The sequence below is a fragment of the Protomyctophum bolini genome, assembly GCF_963924005.1.
Source record: "Protomyctophum bolini genome assembly, chromosome: 19".
Lineage (NCBI taxonomy): Eukaryota > Metazoa > Chordata > Actinopteri > Myctophiformes > Myctophidae > Protomyctophum > Protomyctophum bolini.
Window position 1 is genome coordinate 29,368,561 of NC_137880.1, and position 21,552 is coordinate 29,390,112.

Consider the following 21,552-nt stretch of genomic DNA (forward strand, 5'->3'; position numbering starts at 1 on the left):
GAAGGGTTGGCTTTGCACAAAATGTTGCACAATGCTCTTTTGCACAAAACCTATTGCCAGTATATGGATAAAAATGGAGTGTGAGCAGAGATTTAGACCAGGGTGCCCTGTGAAACACTTAATATTCTAGCTAATTCTGCTTGGCTATATTGCTGTGAAGTTGTGTGAACCATTCCCTGTTGGTGGAAAATAAGATCAAATGTAATACTGACACCTGGGATGAGAAAAAACACAGGCCCTGCTACACACAGGCACTGCCACACCACACACCACACATCACACCTACATGCCACCCACAATTCCTGCAATGTCAGTCTGTGATTTGACAGGAAGGCATAGTAGGGGGGCTACGATTTCACAAGCATCATCTTGACTCATCTCTTTCCTTTTCCTCCCCTCTCTCTCTCTCTGTTCTTCATATTTCCATCTTTATTGACATCTTACTGTAGCAAGGCAAAGCTCACATCTGGTGGCGAAAGCTTTTTCTCTCAGGATCTTCAACCAACCCTTCGACTCTCAAAACAAATTCCCAGCTTTTTAAGGCATGGATATCAGCTTACCTACACAGCCAGACAAGGTAACACACACACACACACACACACACACACACACACACACACACACACACACACACACACACACACACACACACACACACACACACACACACACACACACACACACACACACACACACACACACACACACACACACACACACACACACACACTTAACCATAGACATATGCTCATATCCTCAATGCACTACTAAGGGACCCCCCCCCCCCGCCCTGCCCCTGTCAATCACAAGCAAAGAATGCACACATGCTCTATTCCTAACACTCACTCAATCCCACCCTTGGAAAATAATGTTCCTGCTTCATAGTTCATACACAAAAATACAATACTGTGCAGTGCCACCGAGAGTTTATCCTCACAGCTTGTCCACATCCCTTCTCTAAATTACAGATTGCAGAACTATGCACGGTGGCCCAGCATTCTTAGGATATTGTGGTTTTGAAAAGAAGCAAAACCCTGTCTCATTCATGGGTTAAAATAACATGCTTGACCAAAGAAAAAACAAAACAAAACACAGCCGTGTCTCATGCTAAATCTGTGCTGCAGTACAACAAAGTGCTAAGTGTCTATTGTTGGTAGGACTCAATACACCCATTTTCTATGTATGGATTTTACTCAAGGAATGTCAGCTATGTTGCGCACTCCTAGTTTGGGTGAATTATTTTAGGATGCTCTAAACAGTAAACACAATGTGGAATCCAACAGCATGCAACTTGACAGGAAGAAAAAACAGACAGAGGTGTTTATTTGTCTCTCTGTCGTTACAGCAACATTCTGACTACGAATCAAATATGGGCCTCTGACCCTTTTCAATACAAGTTCTTCTTCCCAATCCCCTTGACCCAAATTCCACCACAGCAGGATGGACGAGAACCCACCCCCTTCCCTGAAGGCAAACACAATAGATCTCTAAACCTCTCTGGTCTTAGAAAATAAGGATGTGGGGGTGGGGGGTCAAATTTCTTATTGTCTAGAAGCATCATAGTGCCAAATATATGTACAATACTATGTAGAATGAATGGAGTAGCATTTTCTGTACTCCCAGTCTCCCACCAACTGCTAAAGTCGATAACAACATTTAAAATGACTACAACAAGGGGTAGACCTAGTCATTCTCCATATCCTTGGCATTGGGGAAGGGGTTATTTAACGGGGTCACAGCTGTATTGTGTGTAGGGGTGGGTGTTACTCTCACATAGTTGTTATTGTTAGGGTAGTCGTTACATTGGTGAGCCACACTATTGTTAAGCAAACAAGTCAAGACAGCCACTGCGAAGCTCACATAAAAACCACGCCGGGCCATCTAATATGAAACCTAACCTCTAAATTTGTTTGACAGAGTACAAGCTCAGCGGCACCTTAGCAGCAAATCATTGCAAATGTATGCAATTACACTATCTCCCCATACAGTTAAACGGGGCTGTTTCCAGTGAAGCTCATCAGGACTGTATAAGCAGGGGGTGTGGGATGCAAGTGGGCCAGACTAGGCCCTGAGTATCTATACAGATAATAAAACAGGAACCATGTTGATTTAACAGAGTGCAGGCGTCTGCCGACTCTTTTTGATCCTTGTTTTCCGGACTGTTCTTTTTTCTTAATAGGCACACACAACTTTTAACTTGGTTCGGGCGGGTTAGGGGTTGAGGGATTGTGGGGACGGGGGTAGGGCTCTCAAGGCTTGAGTGTAAATGGGGGGGGGGGGGGGGGTCTTGAGTAATGACTGTACAGGGTGGAATGTGAGGGGTGAGGCTAAAGGGGCTGAGGAGGGGACACTGAAGAGATGAAGGGGCAAGCGTTGTGAGGGCAGAGTTGAGGGGAATTGATGCCTGCCCCAAGGCTGAATGTCTAACTCAGTCTCTGACACTCACTCATTCTTTAAATGCTTCTCTCTGCTGGAGACAGGCTTTGCTTGCTTGTGTGTGTGTGTGTGTGTGTGTGCGCGCGTGCACACTGTAAGACTGCGAGCTCATATTAAAAAGCATCTCTGTAGCCACCAACCACTTGTTGTAAATCTATCATTATTCCCCAGTGTCTCTAGTGAGATGGGGAATCTGATAGGCTTTCTGTTGTGGCTGTTACAGCGATGAGTACTGTGTGTGTGTGTGTGTGTGTGTGTGTGCGTGCGTGCGTGCGTGCGTGCGTGTGTGTGTGTGTGTGTGTGTGTGTGTGTGTGTGTGTGTGTGTGTGTGTGAGGGAGATGTATCCGGACGAGAAAGGATGGGGGCAGGGGCAGAGTAGTAGATGACCACAGAATGGATGCTATTCTTCAGAGACACTACAACAAACTTAATCGGTCAAATATATGCAAATCCTTGCTCCAATTACTATTGTCTGCGGCAGAAACCGAATAAACAAAAGAAGTCAGTTAAGAGAGTCTAGGGTTACAGAGCACCCCGTGAAGGCTAGATTGAGGCCAACAGCCCCTCCCAACCCCCCACCTCTCTCCCATCTATAGGTGTGGCCCCTCTGTCTCTGAGAGCCCCTAGATGTCACCAATCAGACCAGGTCACCCAACATCTATTGTCCCACCATTTGCCTTCTTCACGTATCAGTAGGCATAGTCTGTAACTGCATATTGTTTTAGTACAAGATGCTAGACTAGAGAACACTGCACTGCACAATGTCAACATAATTGCTTGGCATGCTATCAAATATCGAATGCAAACCTATGAATTCATGTGTAAAGCGAAACATTCCAGCCCTGCTTTGTTAAAAACCATCACTCTTTAGTTATATGTCCCACAGAGGAATCAGCCCTGGCATGTAATTAATTCCATATAGGCCCCTTCCTCCTCCCTCCCCATCCTCTGTGGCTAAGCTGAATAACCCCATTGGGAGTTCAGATCCCACTTCATCTAATTGAAATACTTCACATGAAGAAGAGACATGCACATCAGCCCCAGATGGTGGGGTGGGCTAAAACAGGCTTTGAAAATATGTCCCCAAATACGTTTCTGTGTATTTACGTCTACCAGTTGTCATGTCATGTGTGAAATTCTTTTCCCACCAAGGAGATATGTGCATGGTGCTATGGGATGGTGATGGGAGTTTTGAGGAAATTGGACTGGGTGTAATCCTAATAGTTTTGGTACAATCACCACCAATGTCTTGATCTTAAAATGAACATCTCTTTACTTAATAACTATGGGAAGTTGTCTAGGAAATACACGATGAAAAAACAAACAAAACTAAACGAATTTGTAGAAAAGAGAGCAATATTATTACAGTGTAAATCCTGAAGTTCTACAATATGTAAATAGTGGCCATCACTTGTCCTTGCCAGCCAGGACAACTTCAAGCTAACCACACCCTCAAGACAACAATGCCTTTGGTTACACTCCACTGTCTAGGGAGAAACCACAAGTTTGATGCAAGATGCAAGTTCATCTAGTACACATTTACTGCAAACATACAGTCATACACCAAATAAAGCACTTTTCCGCCCTACATCTGGTAAATAAATAAAGCATATACAGTGTATGTGTATAACATCTAATTAACTAATTCATTAATTGATTAATTACTGCACTGATGTCTAAAGTCAAATCATTCAGGCTAGAACCATCTACTTCAGAGAAATCCACTCAAAATTGCAGCGCTTACCTGTTAATGTAATTGTTCCAAGCATTGGTAAAACTCCCAAATACTTTCCTCCAAAAAAAGAATTATATATATATATACAAAAATAAAGTATCAAAAATAGATCCTATAATTTTGAGGGTGAAAACCAACCAAAAAGTTTCAAAAAAATAAAGTCTCCACTCTCCAGTCACTATATATTGTTTCAGTTCTCTGCCTTTACGCTTAGTGAAACCTAGAGAGTGTGCTTGTCCAAGAGTTGGTTCCCTCTTAACGTCCGTCTATGTCTCAGGTTCTTTCTCCCTCTCTCTTTCAGGCAGTCAGCGCTTGCTTCAGTTGGTATGAGGAGAAATAGTGGGCTACGTGCACATTTCAACACACTGACACGCATGTCATGTTAAGACCACCCCCTCCACCCCTCGCCCTCCCACCTCCTCCCCTTTTCTTTCAGCTGTTCTGAATGAGTTTTGCTTTATCTCCCCCCTCCCCCCTCCCTCCCCGCCCGTATTCAACCTCCCCCATTCCTCTCTCTTCTCTCCTCTCTCCCTCAGCTCCCGTCCGGGGATGGCTCATCATGTGATCTTTCAGGGAAATGACTCTCTAGCTCCCCTTCGCCACCCCCAAACTATCACTTGCTTGCATGGGGTTTGTACACACACAATGTATGGGGAATACACTGTGTGTGTGTGTGTGTGTGTGTGTACCAACCCCATGCAAGCTAGATGACCCCATCTCTCTCAATTCAATTCAAAGGGCTATATTGGCATGAGAAAACATACGTTTACATTGCCAAAGCAAAAAGTGGAACAATACAGTCAAAACAAAATGTATGTACATTATTGAATGTCAGAATCTCCAATAAATCAATTTCTATGTACCAAGATCACTCGATGCAGATATTGTGCAGGAATACACACAATGATTTGTCTTTAGGGTGGTTGTGTTCCATTTGATATCCTTCTCCTTTCACAGCAGCTCTCACTCTTTCTCTCTCTGACATACACATGCACGCACGCACGAAGTTCACGAACACACACGCGCACAATAATGCACAAACATAAACGCACTGAGGCTGGGGGTGTAGGAATGCTGGGTGGTGGCCAGTGTCTAGGTGATGCCTTATTAAAGACAGATCTCATTGTGGTGGGGGGTTGGGTTTGTCCACCCTAATACCCATGTGTCCTTAAAAAAAAAACACAGTTTAGAAAAGTGAATGGAAAAACGCTGGTCCTGGAGGCCCAGTTCTCTTTTCACCCACTCCCTGTCTCGGGAGACACAGCAGGACTCTCCCCCGTATCTCATGGCTCATGTCACCGCTCATACAGTGGAATGTTGACAGAGGCCGACCACAGAGGGAATGCACTGGCTATAGGAAGCCTAAGGGACTTTATGTTTTTCATTTCTTTCTTTCTTTCTTTCTTCAGGGTTTCAGCATGTTTTTTCAGGCTGGGTGTCCTGAGTCCATGCAACACTCACGAACCAAGTATGAAGTATTTCAAGTTTTCACCACATTTACAATAATTCGTTTTGAATGTTTACCATGTTCTGTATGTGTGCGCATACATGGATGGAAAATACATGAACGTGTGTGCATGAACACTAGTTTTGATATAGGGCTTAAAAAAACATCACGTCACCCATTTTCAACCTATGTTCAAATAGTCGGTCACTCACCAATTCTCATTATAAGATGGTAACAAATCTACCTACCAGTGACATCATCGGTAGGCAGGTTTGGCAAATTTAATTAATTTAATATGAATGCTAGAACATTGGCTTCTATTTCAGCATGCTGACATTGTCGACGAAGCGAAAGGCTGTATTGGAATCACAACAATAATATCGATGGTGTCACTGCTAGGTTTCTGAACTGTCCACAGCCCTCTTCTGAGAGTGAGTAGACAGAAATGGTGCTTAACCATTAACTCTTAACACTTTACAGTTTGCAGAAAAAAACACTGGAAAGTACAGTTCAATACAAGGTCTGCTAAGAGGATTTAAAATCCAAGAAAGCCTATATGGCTTATTTCCATTGGGGTGAGTGAATATGCACATATGCACTTTTAATGACATACAAATATACAGTAATATGCAAAAACATCAACGGTTAGAAATAAAAAAGAAATTATATATAAACAATTACATTGCAACAATTTTCCAACTGACCTAGAGGACAGTTTACAATCTACAACACCATGAGTGCCCACACGCTGCTGCCTGTCTGTGTCCCCCAGCTGTGAATGCTAATAGACCATTCTCAATGAAGTGAGACACATTTAATTCAGCTTTTGTCTGCGAAAAAATAGACACTAGAGAGGAATGCGAATAAGTCCTCAGGTAAATACCTGAACAATCAGTCGCTCACACACTTCGACACTGTCCACACTGGAATGTGTGAATTCCACCTGGAATGCCCCCAAATGGCTGATAGCACTAGTAATTAAGTGCTGTCTGGGAGACTTTTTTTTTGGGTGTACCTGTGTCCCACTGTGTGTGAGTTCTAAGTAAGTCACAGCAATTACATCAATGACAAACAACAAAGAGACATATTAATTTCTCCGTAACTGTATAAACAATAAATCTGTCAGCACAACATCATTTCTACACAATTTAATTAGAACTTCTAAGATTACATGGAACGTTTATGATGGAGGTTACAAGCTATTTCCACGGCAAGTAAAAAATAAATAAATAATGCAACTAAAAACTGTAATTCAAACTAAGTGACAAAAACAAGTATCAAAGTGACAGCAGGGTTGCTATGGGGGGGACAGAGTTGATTTGGGAAGGGTGCTACAAAGTTTTGAACTTAATTAAAAACAAATGATTGTATTTTCTCATTACTCCGCTATGCTTCCTGTTGTGTGTTTCTTCAGAATCAGTGAACTGAGGGAGTCATGAATACCAAGGTCTACAGCCATGAATGGAAGTCTTCATGGTCTCACCAAGGCTTTAAAAAGAGGAGAGGAGAATACATGTGGGGGAAGGGAAGAAGACACTCTCACGTCAAATCTCTCTCTTTCGTGCTGTACCTCTTTAGGAGAGGCTGATGGATATTCATTTCATGCAAAAATAGGGTTGTCAAAATAACCTTTATAGAAATAAGATAAACATAAAGGCCTGCTTTGTTCAGCCAAAGTAGAAAATTGAGTTATGTCTGTTTTGCAAGCTGCTTCACCAGAGTGTACTCATGGACACCACTGTCTGGTCAAAATAACCCCATTCCACTGACTTAAAATCTAAATTAATCTACTGAAAGCATATTTTTCTTTACATTTACGAGAATTAGTAAATGACAATAAAAGGTCATGCTTATTATCTATTTTGCCAGTGGTGGGACAAAACAACCAATAACATTTGACTGGTGATTCCTAGCCTGAATCAGACAATGATTCTGAATGAGAAACAAAGTTTTGATATTGTTCCATCAACAAAGACACAGTGGAATCTGGAGATATTGTGAGACAGACACCCTTCCTCCTGCCCCCATTCATTTTAACAGTCATTCACCAGGAATGTGGTTATGAGTTATGACACACCAGCAAAGCCCGCTATTATTGATGTGACTAAGTGGGTGGATATTTCTCTCTCTCAACAGCACATTCACCATGCTATGCCACACACACCTTCACTTACTATTACTACTACAGTATTTTATGCTGAGTGGCCAGCGAGTCACACTGCTTCCTCTACACATGGCATGAGTCATCAACACTCCATGTTCCTGGACTCGAATACTGAGGCATTTAACCACATAAACCCACCCCAAAGTGTCTCTATTCAGCTGCAAACATTGGCAACTAACTCAAAATATGACACAATGTGGGCTTGTAGAACGGCTATTTTCAGCTAAAATATTTTTGTTTAAAGGGAAAAGGCAATTCCAACCTGGGGTGGGGTCTATTATAGACCCCAGGTTGGACTAGGGTCAATGGTGTATACAGGGTTTAAAATTTGAATAAACACACAGCCTTGGGCTACATTTCAACTTATAGTTCCTCGTCTTGTGGTTCACGTGGTTGACACATTGCTCAGACTGAGATTTTGGTTAACCCCCCCATAGGCCACCCCCACTTCCTTGTAGTTCCCGATGATTAAAACACGCTGCCATCACAGACCTCAATGATTCGTGAGCGTATTGTGTAATTAAATTGTCATTATGTTAAGTTATGATAACGCAGAGCCAAGACAGACACTGGCGGTGACGCCTTGCATATCTCCAGAATCTGAAAACATGCCTCCATGCAGGAATGTGTGTGTATGTGGAGGGGAGGGGGGGCTTAAATACTAGGGTGGGGGGGGTTAGGGTCTTGGGTGGGGTGGGGTGGGCTTTGTAGCCTGTAAAGAAGTGTATGACATCACTGGACACCATCGACCGAATTCCAAGAACCGTGTAGGATGATGTTGAAATAATTGGAGGAAAAGGAAATGAGGGCCATGTATTAGGTGTGTGTATGTGCACCAGATCAAATAATTTGCATTTTGTTGCCTTTCTTCTTCAACCTTCTCATTCTTTCTCTCAAATCCACACCCCAAATGTCGAATCGCTCTCCCTCTTTTCTCTCTCTCTTGAACCCCCCATCCTTCCCCACCTCCTGTATGCGTGTGGACCAGGGGGGCGGATAAGAATGTCGGACAGGAAACTCCGTCAATCCTTGACATCACTGCTTCCTGTCCTACGTGCCGGTTTCCTAGAGTTACATTACATGCACTTTGTCCTACAACCCTTCCGCCTTTTCATCCTGGTTGACAATTAAGAATGACTGTAGTTTACGGTTATTAGGGAAGTGTTTCTTGAGCAAGTTGCGTGACACTGTGATGATTATGTGAGATGTAGTCATCATCACACACAAATTAATGTTGGTTATCAGTGTCAGTTCCATAAAGCAATTTGAATAAAAGTATTATACAGTATATATTATTATATTATTATCCTACATACAATTCTAAATAATTTAACTTGGTTTCAACTTAAACAGTTATAGCATTTTAGGTGGCATGCATTAGGGATGCATGTTCATATGTCTGTATTACCACCGCCGTGCTATATGACAGTCTGGTGTGTTGCCGTTGCCGTCCTATTAAATTGTTAGCATTAAAAGAAGAAAAGGAGGGTGGCTAAACTCAGTTTTCATGCCTTTACAACCCACAAAACACTAAGAACATCGAACCACACATTGATGAAGGCTGAATGGCCATAAAAGGTTTGGGGTCTTATGATTAAAAACAAGTAAACAGATCCTTTTTTAGTGTGGCCTTCGCCATTTCTTCTTTAATGTTTTTTTTCTGCATTCCCAAAATGTTGGGGTGGGTGTCTTGGTATTGGTCACCCATTCTTTGTATCCAGATTTCACTGTGAAACCAGGGAGCTGAGGGTGAAACAGCTAACTCATAACACTTTTAGAATTGGCCCCACATTTACAAACGAATAAGATCCAAATGAGCAGGAAATGCCAGCTCAGCCACTAGACACAACTGTAAAGATAATGTGTTAAGCAAGGCTCTACAGTTGATATGCACATTATGCAGTTTGAACTATAGAAATTAAGATTGGCCGATAGATCAAAATGTTGCTACTCATGTTTTAACTGGTAAATGAGAGCAATTCCCCCATCCCTGCGAGTTTTAGAATATATTTTAATTTACTCAGACAAAGCTCACTCTAGGATGAATAATACATGTGGCTGTGCCTTTTCCATCAGGACCCATGCAAGATTTGGAATGAAACTACATCAGTATCCTCTTTCAGATCATTCCTGAAAGACTGGCTTTTATATAAAAGCCAGTTTCAGACCTATTTCTTCACTCTCGCTTTTAGTTGATTTTTAATTATTTGTGTTGTTATTCATGTCATCACTGTTTTGCCAAATTCACTGCCTTTTTTGCTATTATTGTTGTTCATGTCATGAAAGGTGCTATACAAATAAAGTTTATTGTATTATATTATTATATATATATATATAGTGTTGCCCTTTAGTTACTTTCCTTTTCCTTCATCATGACCCTTTATTATCTAATATATTACTTATCTCTAACTAATTAAGCAATAGAAGACGAGAGGGAATGTGTTATGTAACGTCACAGGCCTGATCGCAGACACAAGCCGATCACAGATTTCATACATATCTGATTTACTATGACGAATTATGGTATGATATCAAGGTTTGAAGAAGAGCTCATTCTGCTCTGTTTATATGTGTTGCTAAGCAACTCCTAGCCTTTATGATAGAGCAAATAGCTCACGGCTCTTGGCCGATCAGATTGCTTGATCAGAATCTTGTTTCAACTCATTTTCATGCTATATGATTTGTTTCATTGTGCCTTTTATTCTATAAAGCACTTTGTAAACTGGAAAGTGCTGTGCTACTGTATATAAAACATGATAATGATGATGATCGATAGCAGTATCAGATTCAGTAGTAGTAGTATTATGGCATAGTAAATGTAGCAGCTTTATGGAAGCTTTAGTTTGTCAACAGTCCAGTTATTATTACTATTATTATAAATGTGAAGAATGGGGGATTGAATGCCCACTAGTACAAATCACTTTCACACACCCTTGAAGCGGCTCACCCTGCCTAGAAGCCAGAGATGGCATCCCCTCCAAGCCCCCTCTGGTTTAGAGATGAGACCCACTCCCAGACCATCTGTATTTCATGGGAATGTGCCAAGAGCTTTCTCCACGGCTGCTCTTTCCATGGTCTTTCTCCCTGCACATCAGTTTGGCTAACCTCGGTCTTGAGATTCGATTTCACATATTGGGCCTGCTTTACGTTAATAATGTGTTCCATTAAGTCGCAACCGGGGTAACAGTGGCCATAATGCTATTAAAGTACAAGGGGGAAAAGGGGGGGTACGGCCACATTCCTGGCCTATTCTCTCGATCCTCCTTGTGTTTGGGGGAGGTTAGGGCGGGGTTGGGGAGGAAGATTAGGCTTGCAAAAAGGTTTACACATCCAAACTATAAATACTAGGTGCTGGACAAACATTATAGTAGAGTCCAAACAATAGATCACTGTTTCCCAAACAGTGGGTCAGGACCCATTTGTGGGTCACAGGCCAATTGTTATGGGTCACGACGAGTAAAAATCCCATTTTCTTTTCCTAATGTACATTATTTATATATATATATACTGTATATATTTATATGTCTACAGCCAATCTACAAGCCTGCAATGCTGCGCGAAGCGACACATTGTGCACTTGTAGATCGGCTGGTTTGTGTCTTTTTGAATGCTCTTATATTGTATAACTTGATTCCTCTGTCTCTCTATTGCTGTGGTATTGCTCATTGCCATTAAACTATATGACCACCTTTTTAGGTGAGCAGAGGCTCACATGCAGAGCTTTACGTGCAGAATGGAACTTGTGGTATAGTATACTCATGAGTCATTAATGATCATGGGAGCATTATCTAGTGTGCAGACACTGTTGTATGTTTCAGAGGAAGATCGGGTTCCCTGATGTCGGGAAAAATGGAAAAGGCAGGCGTGGGGAGACGAAGAGGTCCTCGGGGGTCTAGGAGCATGGTGGGAGGCTGCCCTGTCTGCCATTATACAGTAATGTCCGACGTGTCTCCTCTAAAGACTTTTAACATGCTAGTATACTACTACTGATGAAATGCTCTTTCCTTACATGCCCTAAAGTACCCTCCAGTATAGTGAGCCCACTTCATAACAAATGACGATGCAAACATTGTTTCCTAGATGGGACTTAATTTAAACATCGACTGCATAGTGCCTGACTGTATAGAGCGTCACAGTCCCGGCTGTAAAGCCACATTAATAGGTGTAGGTAGGGTAGCCCATCGCAGTGCGTCACGTTGTGAGCTTGTAGATGTTCTGTTTATCGGTGCATTACATCACCGTGCAAGTAGGCATGTCAAAATGATTAAATAATCGTCTGATCGCAATTATTTGAGATGATCGCAATTCATTTTGCATAATCGTTTCAAAGTTGAAACATTTCCATTTCAACATTTTTCAAATATTAAAAAAAAAAGTTGAAATAGCAGATCTACGAGCTTGTAGATCAGCTATTGCCGGGATTTTTTTTTTAAAGTAATTATTAAATACTGTATATCAGGATTGTCTTTGTATATTCAAGTTATTTGTCATATATACCCTTACCATTTTTTATTACAAAGCCTAAAAGGCCAAACAGAAATGTACGTTTTATTCTAATGTTCAGTACCAAAAACACAAAAAAACGTTAATCACCACTTAAATGTGATCCATGACAGCCCTACTTAAAGCACATTTGAACTGTGCCTTGCCTAAATAGTTTAATCTGGGATGTGGGATCCCATCCTTTCCATAGAGGGTTAATGCATCATTATGCTAGCCTAAGCATGTAGTAAGATGGGAGATAGATGCAGTGTTTGAATGTGAGCAAACCGACAGCAAGGCATTTTCTTTCTGTAAGAACGCAAGACGATTCTTCCTAATACTAGATGCAAAGAAAGAGACCACCTTCTTCAAATGGAAATGTTGACTGCAACCGCTTGCATCATTTGGAATATAAAACAAAGTTATGGGCAAAATAACAACAGAAAAAGAGCCAGCGGCTGGACTGCATTATGACTTATGAGGCAGTACAGAGGGAAGCCATATTGGCAGAGATTTGAAATAACTAGAGTGCTACAACAGAGGGAGGGGTCTCTTTCAGAGGCATGATGAAACATTTTGGCCATGAGTAAATGTCTGTCCCATGGCACCTCGCCTAAGAACCACACGCATGCAGCACAGGTACTGGAATCTGCAAAAGTTGCAGATTCACTTTCAGTATGTCAGTAAGAAGACTAAGGTCAAATGGTTTACAAATAATAAAGTTGGCTTTAACCTGTTTGAAGTACCACCAAGTAAGGAATGTTTAGTTTGGTAGAACCTATTTGACAAACGCCTTATGGGGGTAAAACCCCACCAACGTGGTAGTCCACATGGGTTCACTATTTTGGCCAACAATATTTGACTGAGGTTTGAAGTTCAAGCCAATAAATATAAACTGTGTGTTGAGCACACAATGGTAAACTCTCTCTCTCTCTCTCTCTGTGCAGCCTTCCATTAAAGACTTCATCAGTCCTCTGAAGCGGGACTGCCAGCCATCTGGGAGGGACAGGCTAGGCTCCGGCCAGTGAATTAGATCAGCTATGATGTCATGCTCTGAACCCCTCACTGTAGCCCACCACTCCCACCCCTGGAACCTAAACACACACACGTGCACACACACACGTGCACACGCACACACGCACACGCACACACACACACACACACACACACACACACACACACACACACACACACACACACACACACAAAAGCACAGCCCTAACCTCCAATCCAGCTGTTTCTAAAGGAATTAATTTATAATACCAGCAAGCTTCATTTCAAGGGCTTTGGTTATTTATTTCCTCATGTAATATTTACATATTTAGTTTCCTTTCTGTTAAAAGGCCCAGGCATAAAATCAATTGTGCGTGTTGCCAAAACCAGGGTCTTGTTTCTGTGGCTTCTCAAAGGACCGACTCTCGCAGCATTAGGCCTGACTCACACGTGCACAACAGATTGATGTATAGCTGATACATGAGACTTATTGACTGATGCAAGCTCGCAATTCATTTCCAATGGTTTGACACAACATTTTTGTTGTATGAGGGGGAGGGGGGCAGTCGAAACACAGCTGAAAGCCGTACAACAAAAAGGTTGTGTCAAACCATGTGACTCCCATTGGAAATGCATTGGGAGCTTGCAAAGGAAAGGAAAGGTACTATGTTTACCCAGGGTAACTGGACTAAGCTCAAGAACTTGTTTACAGCCAGGCCCTGCTCATAGAACATTTCATGGTAGAGGTTCAATGCCTTGTCCAAGGGCACTTCAGCTGTGGTAATTCTAACGTGCCGGTCCGGGGATACGAACTAGCGACCTTCCGATAGCAAGACCGCTCCGCATACCGTTCGGCCACCGCTGCCTCTAAAACATTGGAAAGTGGTGGCATCAGTAAACAAGTCTCATACATCTAGCATGCATCAATGTATGCTAGAGTCCGCCTTCGAGCGAGGAGGTGAGGATTTTGAGAGTTCAGAGGAACCAAGTTGGATTGAATAGCCAAATTCCAATACTCAATTTCCTCTGTCCTCCATATGCCATGTTCTATTGGACGCTGTATTTCCAATATGCTTAGGAATTGTGCTGTTTGACATACATTCTTCCACAGCCATGCAAACAAACAGCGATTGTGTAAATAAAGATCAATGAAACTATTATTTAATTTGCTGCTTTGGTAGTTAATTTGCTGCTTTGGTAGTTTAATCAATGTTAATTATACATACATACATACATATATACACATATATACACACACACACACACACACACACACACACACACACACACACACACACACACACACACACACACACACACACACACACACACACACACACACACACACACACACACACACACACACACACACACACACACACACACACACACACAGTATATGTATTCGTTCTCGTCCCAAAGTTAATTAGGGACAAGAGCGATTTCCGAGTCACGCTGGAGGACGCGAGTGTAGGAGGCCAATCGGCAAAAATTAAGGTAATGGAATTTGGCTTCTCTTCTCTCTGCCTTGCAGTGTGCCTACAATTCACCTATAATGACATGCTCAAAATTGGGATGCCAAGTTGAAAGTGGCTAGAAATAGAGACACATCAGCTGTATAATTGCTGATACTGATACCAATTTTCATCACAAAAAGGCAAATATATATTGACCAGAACATTATATTGTTTGGGGTGCGGCTCTACTTTAACCCCATGGACCTACTATTCCTATGTTTCTATTCTGGGGCAAACATTCAGTGAAAAAAGCGGATGTACACAGGCTCACAGATGTATCGTGAGCATGTTGAGAATGCAGCTACTTCCGGCCAATGAAGTATATAGGGTGGATAAAGTGCTCTTACAGACAACAGCCCAAGACACAAAACAGTTTATCTCACTGGGTTATCCGAGGACTTTCAAAGATTGCTCCCGCCCCCCCATGAGCTGTGAGGTCAGCCTGCATGCAGGAAGACAAGACGTTGAAGCCTCGACACACATATCCTTTTTTCCTTCCTCTCTTCCTCCCTCATAGCTTCCTGTGGGACTGAGTGGCAGAAGGGACTGATAGACCAATCTAAAAACCGTGGAACGATGGAACAAATACAAGCATTCACATGATAGGGACCTTCTGTACTAGTTGACTATTAAGATAGATAGTTAGTTATTTGGATAATGTTGTTTAAGCACATGAAACATGGTGTGTATGTGCATGTAATAATGGGTGAACATCCGGCGGAAATAGCCTATTTACAAACTCACAAACATTGTAATGCCACAATATGTGAGCTTATTGTAGATCGGGTGTTTTCGGCAAAGGCATTTGGTGTGTAGAGGAAAAAGGAAGAGGGCCAAATAGACCCCAGGGGCTCCCCAGTCAACAAAGTATGTAGGGTTTATGTCAGGGGTGTGGAGTCCATAATAGGTAGGTAACACACTAGGACTAGGTAAAATGCCACTTCATGCGGGCCAGACCAGTTGTGCATGCGCAAACATGCATGCACATGCATGCGCACACACCCCTACCTGCTCTCATGTGTCTCAGTCTTTGCGATAACTATAAAATGTTTCACTTCATTAAGTGTGTTTTAAGGAAAGCATTATACTCTCAATTCTCTCTCTCTCTCTCTCTCTCTCTCTTTGGGGAAATTGGGGGAGAATCAAGTGGAAACTGGCAACAACAATGGTGTCCTAAGCTTGCAAATGGTGCAAAGGAGAGGCACACCAACTTCAGGAGGCAGGGGCATCGTGTGTGTGTGTGTGTGTGTGTGTGTGTGTGTGTTCAATAAAATAGAAAACAAATGTTTAAGAAGTAGTGAAAATAGCCAATCTACAAGCTCACAACGTGGCACGAAGTGACGTGATGTGAGCTTGGGTCCCGGGATAATTTCTCTTTTTGGGAGTCTGGGAACCACTGTTCTAGCGAATGGGAGAAAGAGAGAAATATGTTATGAGGTGAGTTTTTTATGATATGAGGTGAGGTTTGTAACTTTACAAATTACCGTATGGCACCTGCGTGCATGTGTCTTTGATGTGCAGCCTGTTGTTGTTTTGTTGTTATCAGTGAAATGTTTCCTCAGTTCTCCCACAATTCCTTGCTGTCTTTATCTGGCTGGCAGAGGCAAAACAGTGCTGGGATAGTATGTACTCCTCCATACCTTCTGCTCTGCTATCTTCGCTCTCTCCCACTTTATACCTCCATCCTCGACTCCCTAGAGCCTCGAATGTCCTTCACCTTTGATTGTTTTCTATATCCAAACTCAAGTATTTAAGGTTAAACTATGGATATTTCCATCTTCAGTGTGACCTAGAAATTAAACCTGATTGGAAATTAATAAAAAATATCGAGCACAACAGCCTGTTTGGTCCACTTTACTCTGACTATGTTGTCTCCTTGTTAATACTCATGTATGGTTTGTGCTACTGGCATTATCAACAACCAGTTAAAATGTGATGGCTGCCTCAGCTATGCGAGGAGACAAGAGGAGTCTCCTTTGTGTCTCCATAGGGAACCTATTGGTCATCAAATAATTGGCTTAAGAATGCGACAAAAACTAAAATCTAACCATGAATGAATTCAAGTCTCCATGGGGTGATAGAAAAAAGAAATCTTTATGGTGAACTTTAGTGCCCACTTGGTTTCCTTTCCACAAGCCACAATGCATATCTGTGGGTTGACTGTGCTTTCATTAGGTGCACACAACCTACACAAATGACTTTTGAGGCTTGCAAATGCACACAGTGCCACACCTGCTTGGACATGCAAACGCGTTGCACCGTGCAGTGAGACATAACTCTGACACATAGATAAACAGCCAGCCACAGATTTGTAGAATAGAATAAACACACAGACAGACATAGATACAAACCGTAAACTGGCTCCCTAAACAGTCCTGCAGCTCTAACTTACAACACAAACCCAAAAGCTTTGGTTTTAAAGGAACACTTTTTCAACCTCATCTTCATATAATCGGTCCTCTCTAATGCTCATTATAAAATGGCACCATTTCTGTCTGCTAACTGTCGCAGAAGTGGGCTGGTGGACAGTTCAGAAACCTGCCAACCAATGATATCACAGGAAGGCATTTCCAAGGTAATGTTAACTTGCTAAAAGTATTATTTTGATAACATATTTTCCAAAATTGGGAGCCAACCCAGGGCAAAGCCACAGTGCGTCTACCTACGTAGACGCACGTAGGTAGACGCACTGCGGCGTGACAGCTTAGCTAACAACACTGTAGAGCTCAAGAACCTGATGTTAGATAGGAAAGTGTGGAGGGCAGCGATCCAGGAGTCCTGAGTTGGTGTTGGCTTGATCTCACTCTCGCAGTAACTAACTATTTGCAATAACATGGAATCAATCCTTCCTGTTCCTCAATCACAGCGAAACAAAGATGAAGTTGATTGACAATGTCTTGTATTAATTGCGACCGTACGTTGCATTTACTATTAAAACGTGCATTGTTTCTTCTCCCTTCTCGCCCTCAGGGCGTCTTACTGGTATCATCATGACTAGGTAGCTTTACAACGCAAGGTTCTATGAAGATCAATGTTCAAATACTTCTGGGTATGTATGGGAGTAGTGGTAATGTGATAACTCTGTAGCAAGCCATCCCTGCCAAGCCAACAAATAATATACTGCTACAGTACATAATGTATGACTGAGTAGGGAATTTTTCCTAGAGTTGTACATCTGGAGCAATATGAGATACATTCCAAGGCATTCTTCCACTTAGGCTTCAAAATGTATTTATTTTTCAATAATGCTCTACAGTAGCCTAGATTTATGAGCATGCAGGCCCAAATGGAATCTGCAGACATTTTTCTGTGGCATTTCAGCCACAACATAAATGGGAAATCTGTGAATTGTGTCTCTTTTTGCTTTCAACATGCACAATAACAATTTCCCAACACCCCCGTCCCCCCAAAAACAAATTGCATGCTAAAGGACATGATTTTATAAACATAAATGTTTTTCATAGGTGAATACTATAGTACTCAAAATATCCATGTATGGTTGGTTTCCCCCTCCTCAGTCATACATATCTCTCTACAAAACTAATGAACTCCCATGCAGTGCATCTCCATAAAAGTGTTTCAACAAGTAAATTATTCCACACTAGTCTACATACCACATCCATCCATGCTCTCTATCTATCACTGTCTCCTCTAAAGAGGGTATAGAGTTACTCTATAAACGTACAGAATCGCTTCATTAAATAGCTTATTAAATAGGTTATTTGACGGGGCGGTATGTGACATATCGCTGTGTTTAATGTAGTATAGGGTTACTCCCTCCCATGGGCCATGCCGTCTTATGAAGTGTAGCGCAGGTCGCTTTGTGCTGGGCTCAGGTCATGGCCTGCTAAATATTTATGGAGGGAATACACACCCCTATAGCCCTCCCAAATTGAGGGAGACCCTTTTTAGAAACAAAAAAAGAAAGAAAACAAAAAAAACCACACACACACACACACACACACACACGGACATGGTGATAGGAGGTCATCAGATGGCTGTTACAGGTTATAACTGCGACATACTTTATGGTGAAAATGTATTTGATACTATGTTGGGTTGGCTAATGCTTATGTTTTTCACTTTTGTGTATCGCTAAAGCGTATTTTGTCACTTTATCTCTTTTCCCATTTACTTCCCCCCCCAAAAATCTTGCCATTATTCCAGTAAACCCCCCAATGTGTGTAGTCGGTGGCACTGCTTCAATGCTAACCCTAGTGCTTGGTCTTGGGGACGGTGTAGAGACAACCATGTCTCGTCCGACACAGTCTCCAGCCTTTTCTTTTCACCTGACCTGAGTTTCACTGGGAGGGCGTGGCGCGATGCGAAGGAACACGATATTCCTCCCAGTTCCACTCCTAATGCAACAACAGAGATCTGTTGTTGACAATTGTGTTTGTTGTAGTGGCCGCCCGGTTAAGCTGGTGGTACCAGAGAGAGAGAGAGAGAGAGAGACAGAGAGAGAGAGAGAGAGAGAGAGAGAGACAGAGAGAGAGTGAGAGAGAGATTTCTAAAACTGTCAAATAAAACTCTATGTAGGTGTCCCTCCTGTGTTGACAGGAGGATTAGTTTGGGATCAAGCTGATCTCAGGGAGCCATAGCCACAGGGGTCTGCAGGCCAGAGTCTTAAAGAACACCCATGTACACAGTAATACACACACGCACGCACGCACACAGGTTTGTATTTTTACCCCTAAGCCTAAAGCTGGGACATTGCACAACTAATAACTCAGAAATATCATCTCTAAGCCTATATCCTCTACATGGATAATTCTAACCTGAATCATTTCCTAAAAGGTAAACCTAACAAAACGACAACAACAATAATCTTGGTCATCTTGTGAGGACCAGGAAAATGGTCTATTTCTCAAATTCTACTATACTTGTGAGGACATTTGGCTGTGTCACAAGTATAGTAATACAAGTACACACACACACACACACACACACACACACACACACACCAAATACCTTCTGTCAGAGTGTTGTCTTCCGCGTGGTCATTCAAGCTGCTCATACTGGAAATCTGGCCGTTCTTCTGCAGAGGCTGCAGGACAGATGGAAACATGACAATTTCAGTCAAGAATTTTATTTTTTTACAACAGTCACTCACTGTAGTACGTATAATGCATCTGCCCTTAAGACAGATTTCTTGCTGCAACTTTGTTTTGAAAAGTGCGACAAAACACTAGCAATCACACAGACAGAAAATGCATGTAGTCTCCGAGGCTACACAGACAGTGATAATTACATACTAAATATTGCACATATTAAATGTTTAGCTTTTTCAGTCGAGTGTAACTTGTTAAGCTATACTTTATTGACTTTATGTGGGAGAGTTCGTCCTTTATATTCAACCACTTAAATGAGTGAAAATAGCAGATCTACAAGCAACATGTCGCAATAGGCGTTTTTCCATATGATGAAGGCAAGAGTATGTGTCTAATACAGTCACTCACTGTAGTACGTATAATGCATCTGCCCTTAAGACAGATTTCTTGCTGCAACTTTGTTTTGAAAAGTGCGACAAAACACTAGCAATCACACAGACAGAAAATGCATGTAGTCTCCGAGGCTACACAGACAGTGATAATTACATACTAAATATTGCACATATTAAATGTTTAGCTTTTTCAGTCGAGTGTAACTTGTTAAGCTATACTTTATTGACTTTATGTGGGAGAGTTCGTCCTTTATATTCAACCACTTAAATGAGTGAAAATAGCAGATCTACAAGCAACATGTCGCAATAGGCGTTTTTCCATATGATGAAGGCAAGAGTATGTGTCTAATACAGTCACTCACTGTAGTACGTATAATGCATCTGCCCTTAAGACAGATTTCTTGCTGCAACTTTGTTTTGAAAAGTGCGACAAAACACTAGCAATCACACAGACAGAAAATGCATGTAGTCTCCGAGGCTACACAGAGTGATAATTACATACTAAATATTGCACATATTAAATGTTTAGCTTTTTCAGTCGAGTGTAACTTGTTAAGCTATACTTTATTGACTTTATGTGGGAGAGTTCGTCCTTTATATTCAACCACTTAAATGAGTGAAAATAGCAGATCTACAAGCAACATGTCGCAATAGGCGTTTTTCCATATGATGAAGGCAAGAGTATGTGTCTAATACATGTCTTTTTTGGTGTGAGAGGAAACCAGAGCACTCGGAAACCATTGTGAACATGGAGAGAGCATAACAAACGTTTAACGTTGAAAATGGTTCCACACTTTCACAACACATCCTAACAGCCTTCAAACAAGCCTAGCAGACACAGCCCATCCCTCTGTCTGTGTCCTTATCAGCCAAACTGACAGGAGCTCTTTTGGCAAAGCCCAGCTCGTCCTGACAATATTACAATGTGGGCCAGGCCAGGGCTTTGTCCGTCTGGGCCGGGGGGAGAGCGAAACAGAGCCTCCCCGTGGAGTGGCTAATCTAACTAATGGACGACTCTCAGGCACCATTCCCAGAGGCTGAGGCTTCTCCAGGAAAGCCCTGAAAAATGATACCACAGGGGAGAGTCGTGGAGGATGAGAGACACAGTGAGACAGAGAGAGAGAGAGAGAGAGAGAGAGAGGTGGGAGGACACTGGCCACTATTTATCAGTGCTTGCCAGCGTGTTGATGTAACTGTTTGGTAGGAATACAGCAATGAACAAAGACGAGAGGATTGTGTGTGTGTGTGTGTGTGTGTGTGTGTGTGTGTGTGTGTGTGTGTGTGTGTGTGTGTGTGTGCGTGCGTGCGTGCGTGCGTGCGTGCGTGCGTGCGTG

The 21,552-nt window shown here is 42.1% G+C and overlaps 1 protein-coding gene across 2 annotated transcripts in view; it reads right to left on the reverse strand.

Moving 5' to 3' along the window:
* The window catches only part of akap12b (A kinase (PRKA) anchor protein 12b), a 69,054-nt gene that overhangs the window by 9,643 nt on the left and 37,859 nt on the right, over positions 1-21,552 (reverse strand). The window contains exon 2 of one of the 2 annotated variants that reach the window (XM_080790222.1): positions 19,747-19,822. In XM_080790222.1, the coding sequence (XP_080646348.1) occupies positions 19,747-19,822 (76 nt within the window). Of the gene's footprint in view, positions 1-4,181; positions 4,470-19,746; positions 19,823-21,552 lie in introns of those variants that run through there. The other variant, XM_080790223.1, reaches the window with a different exon arrangement.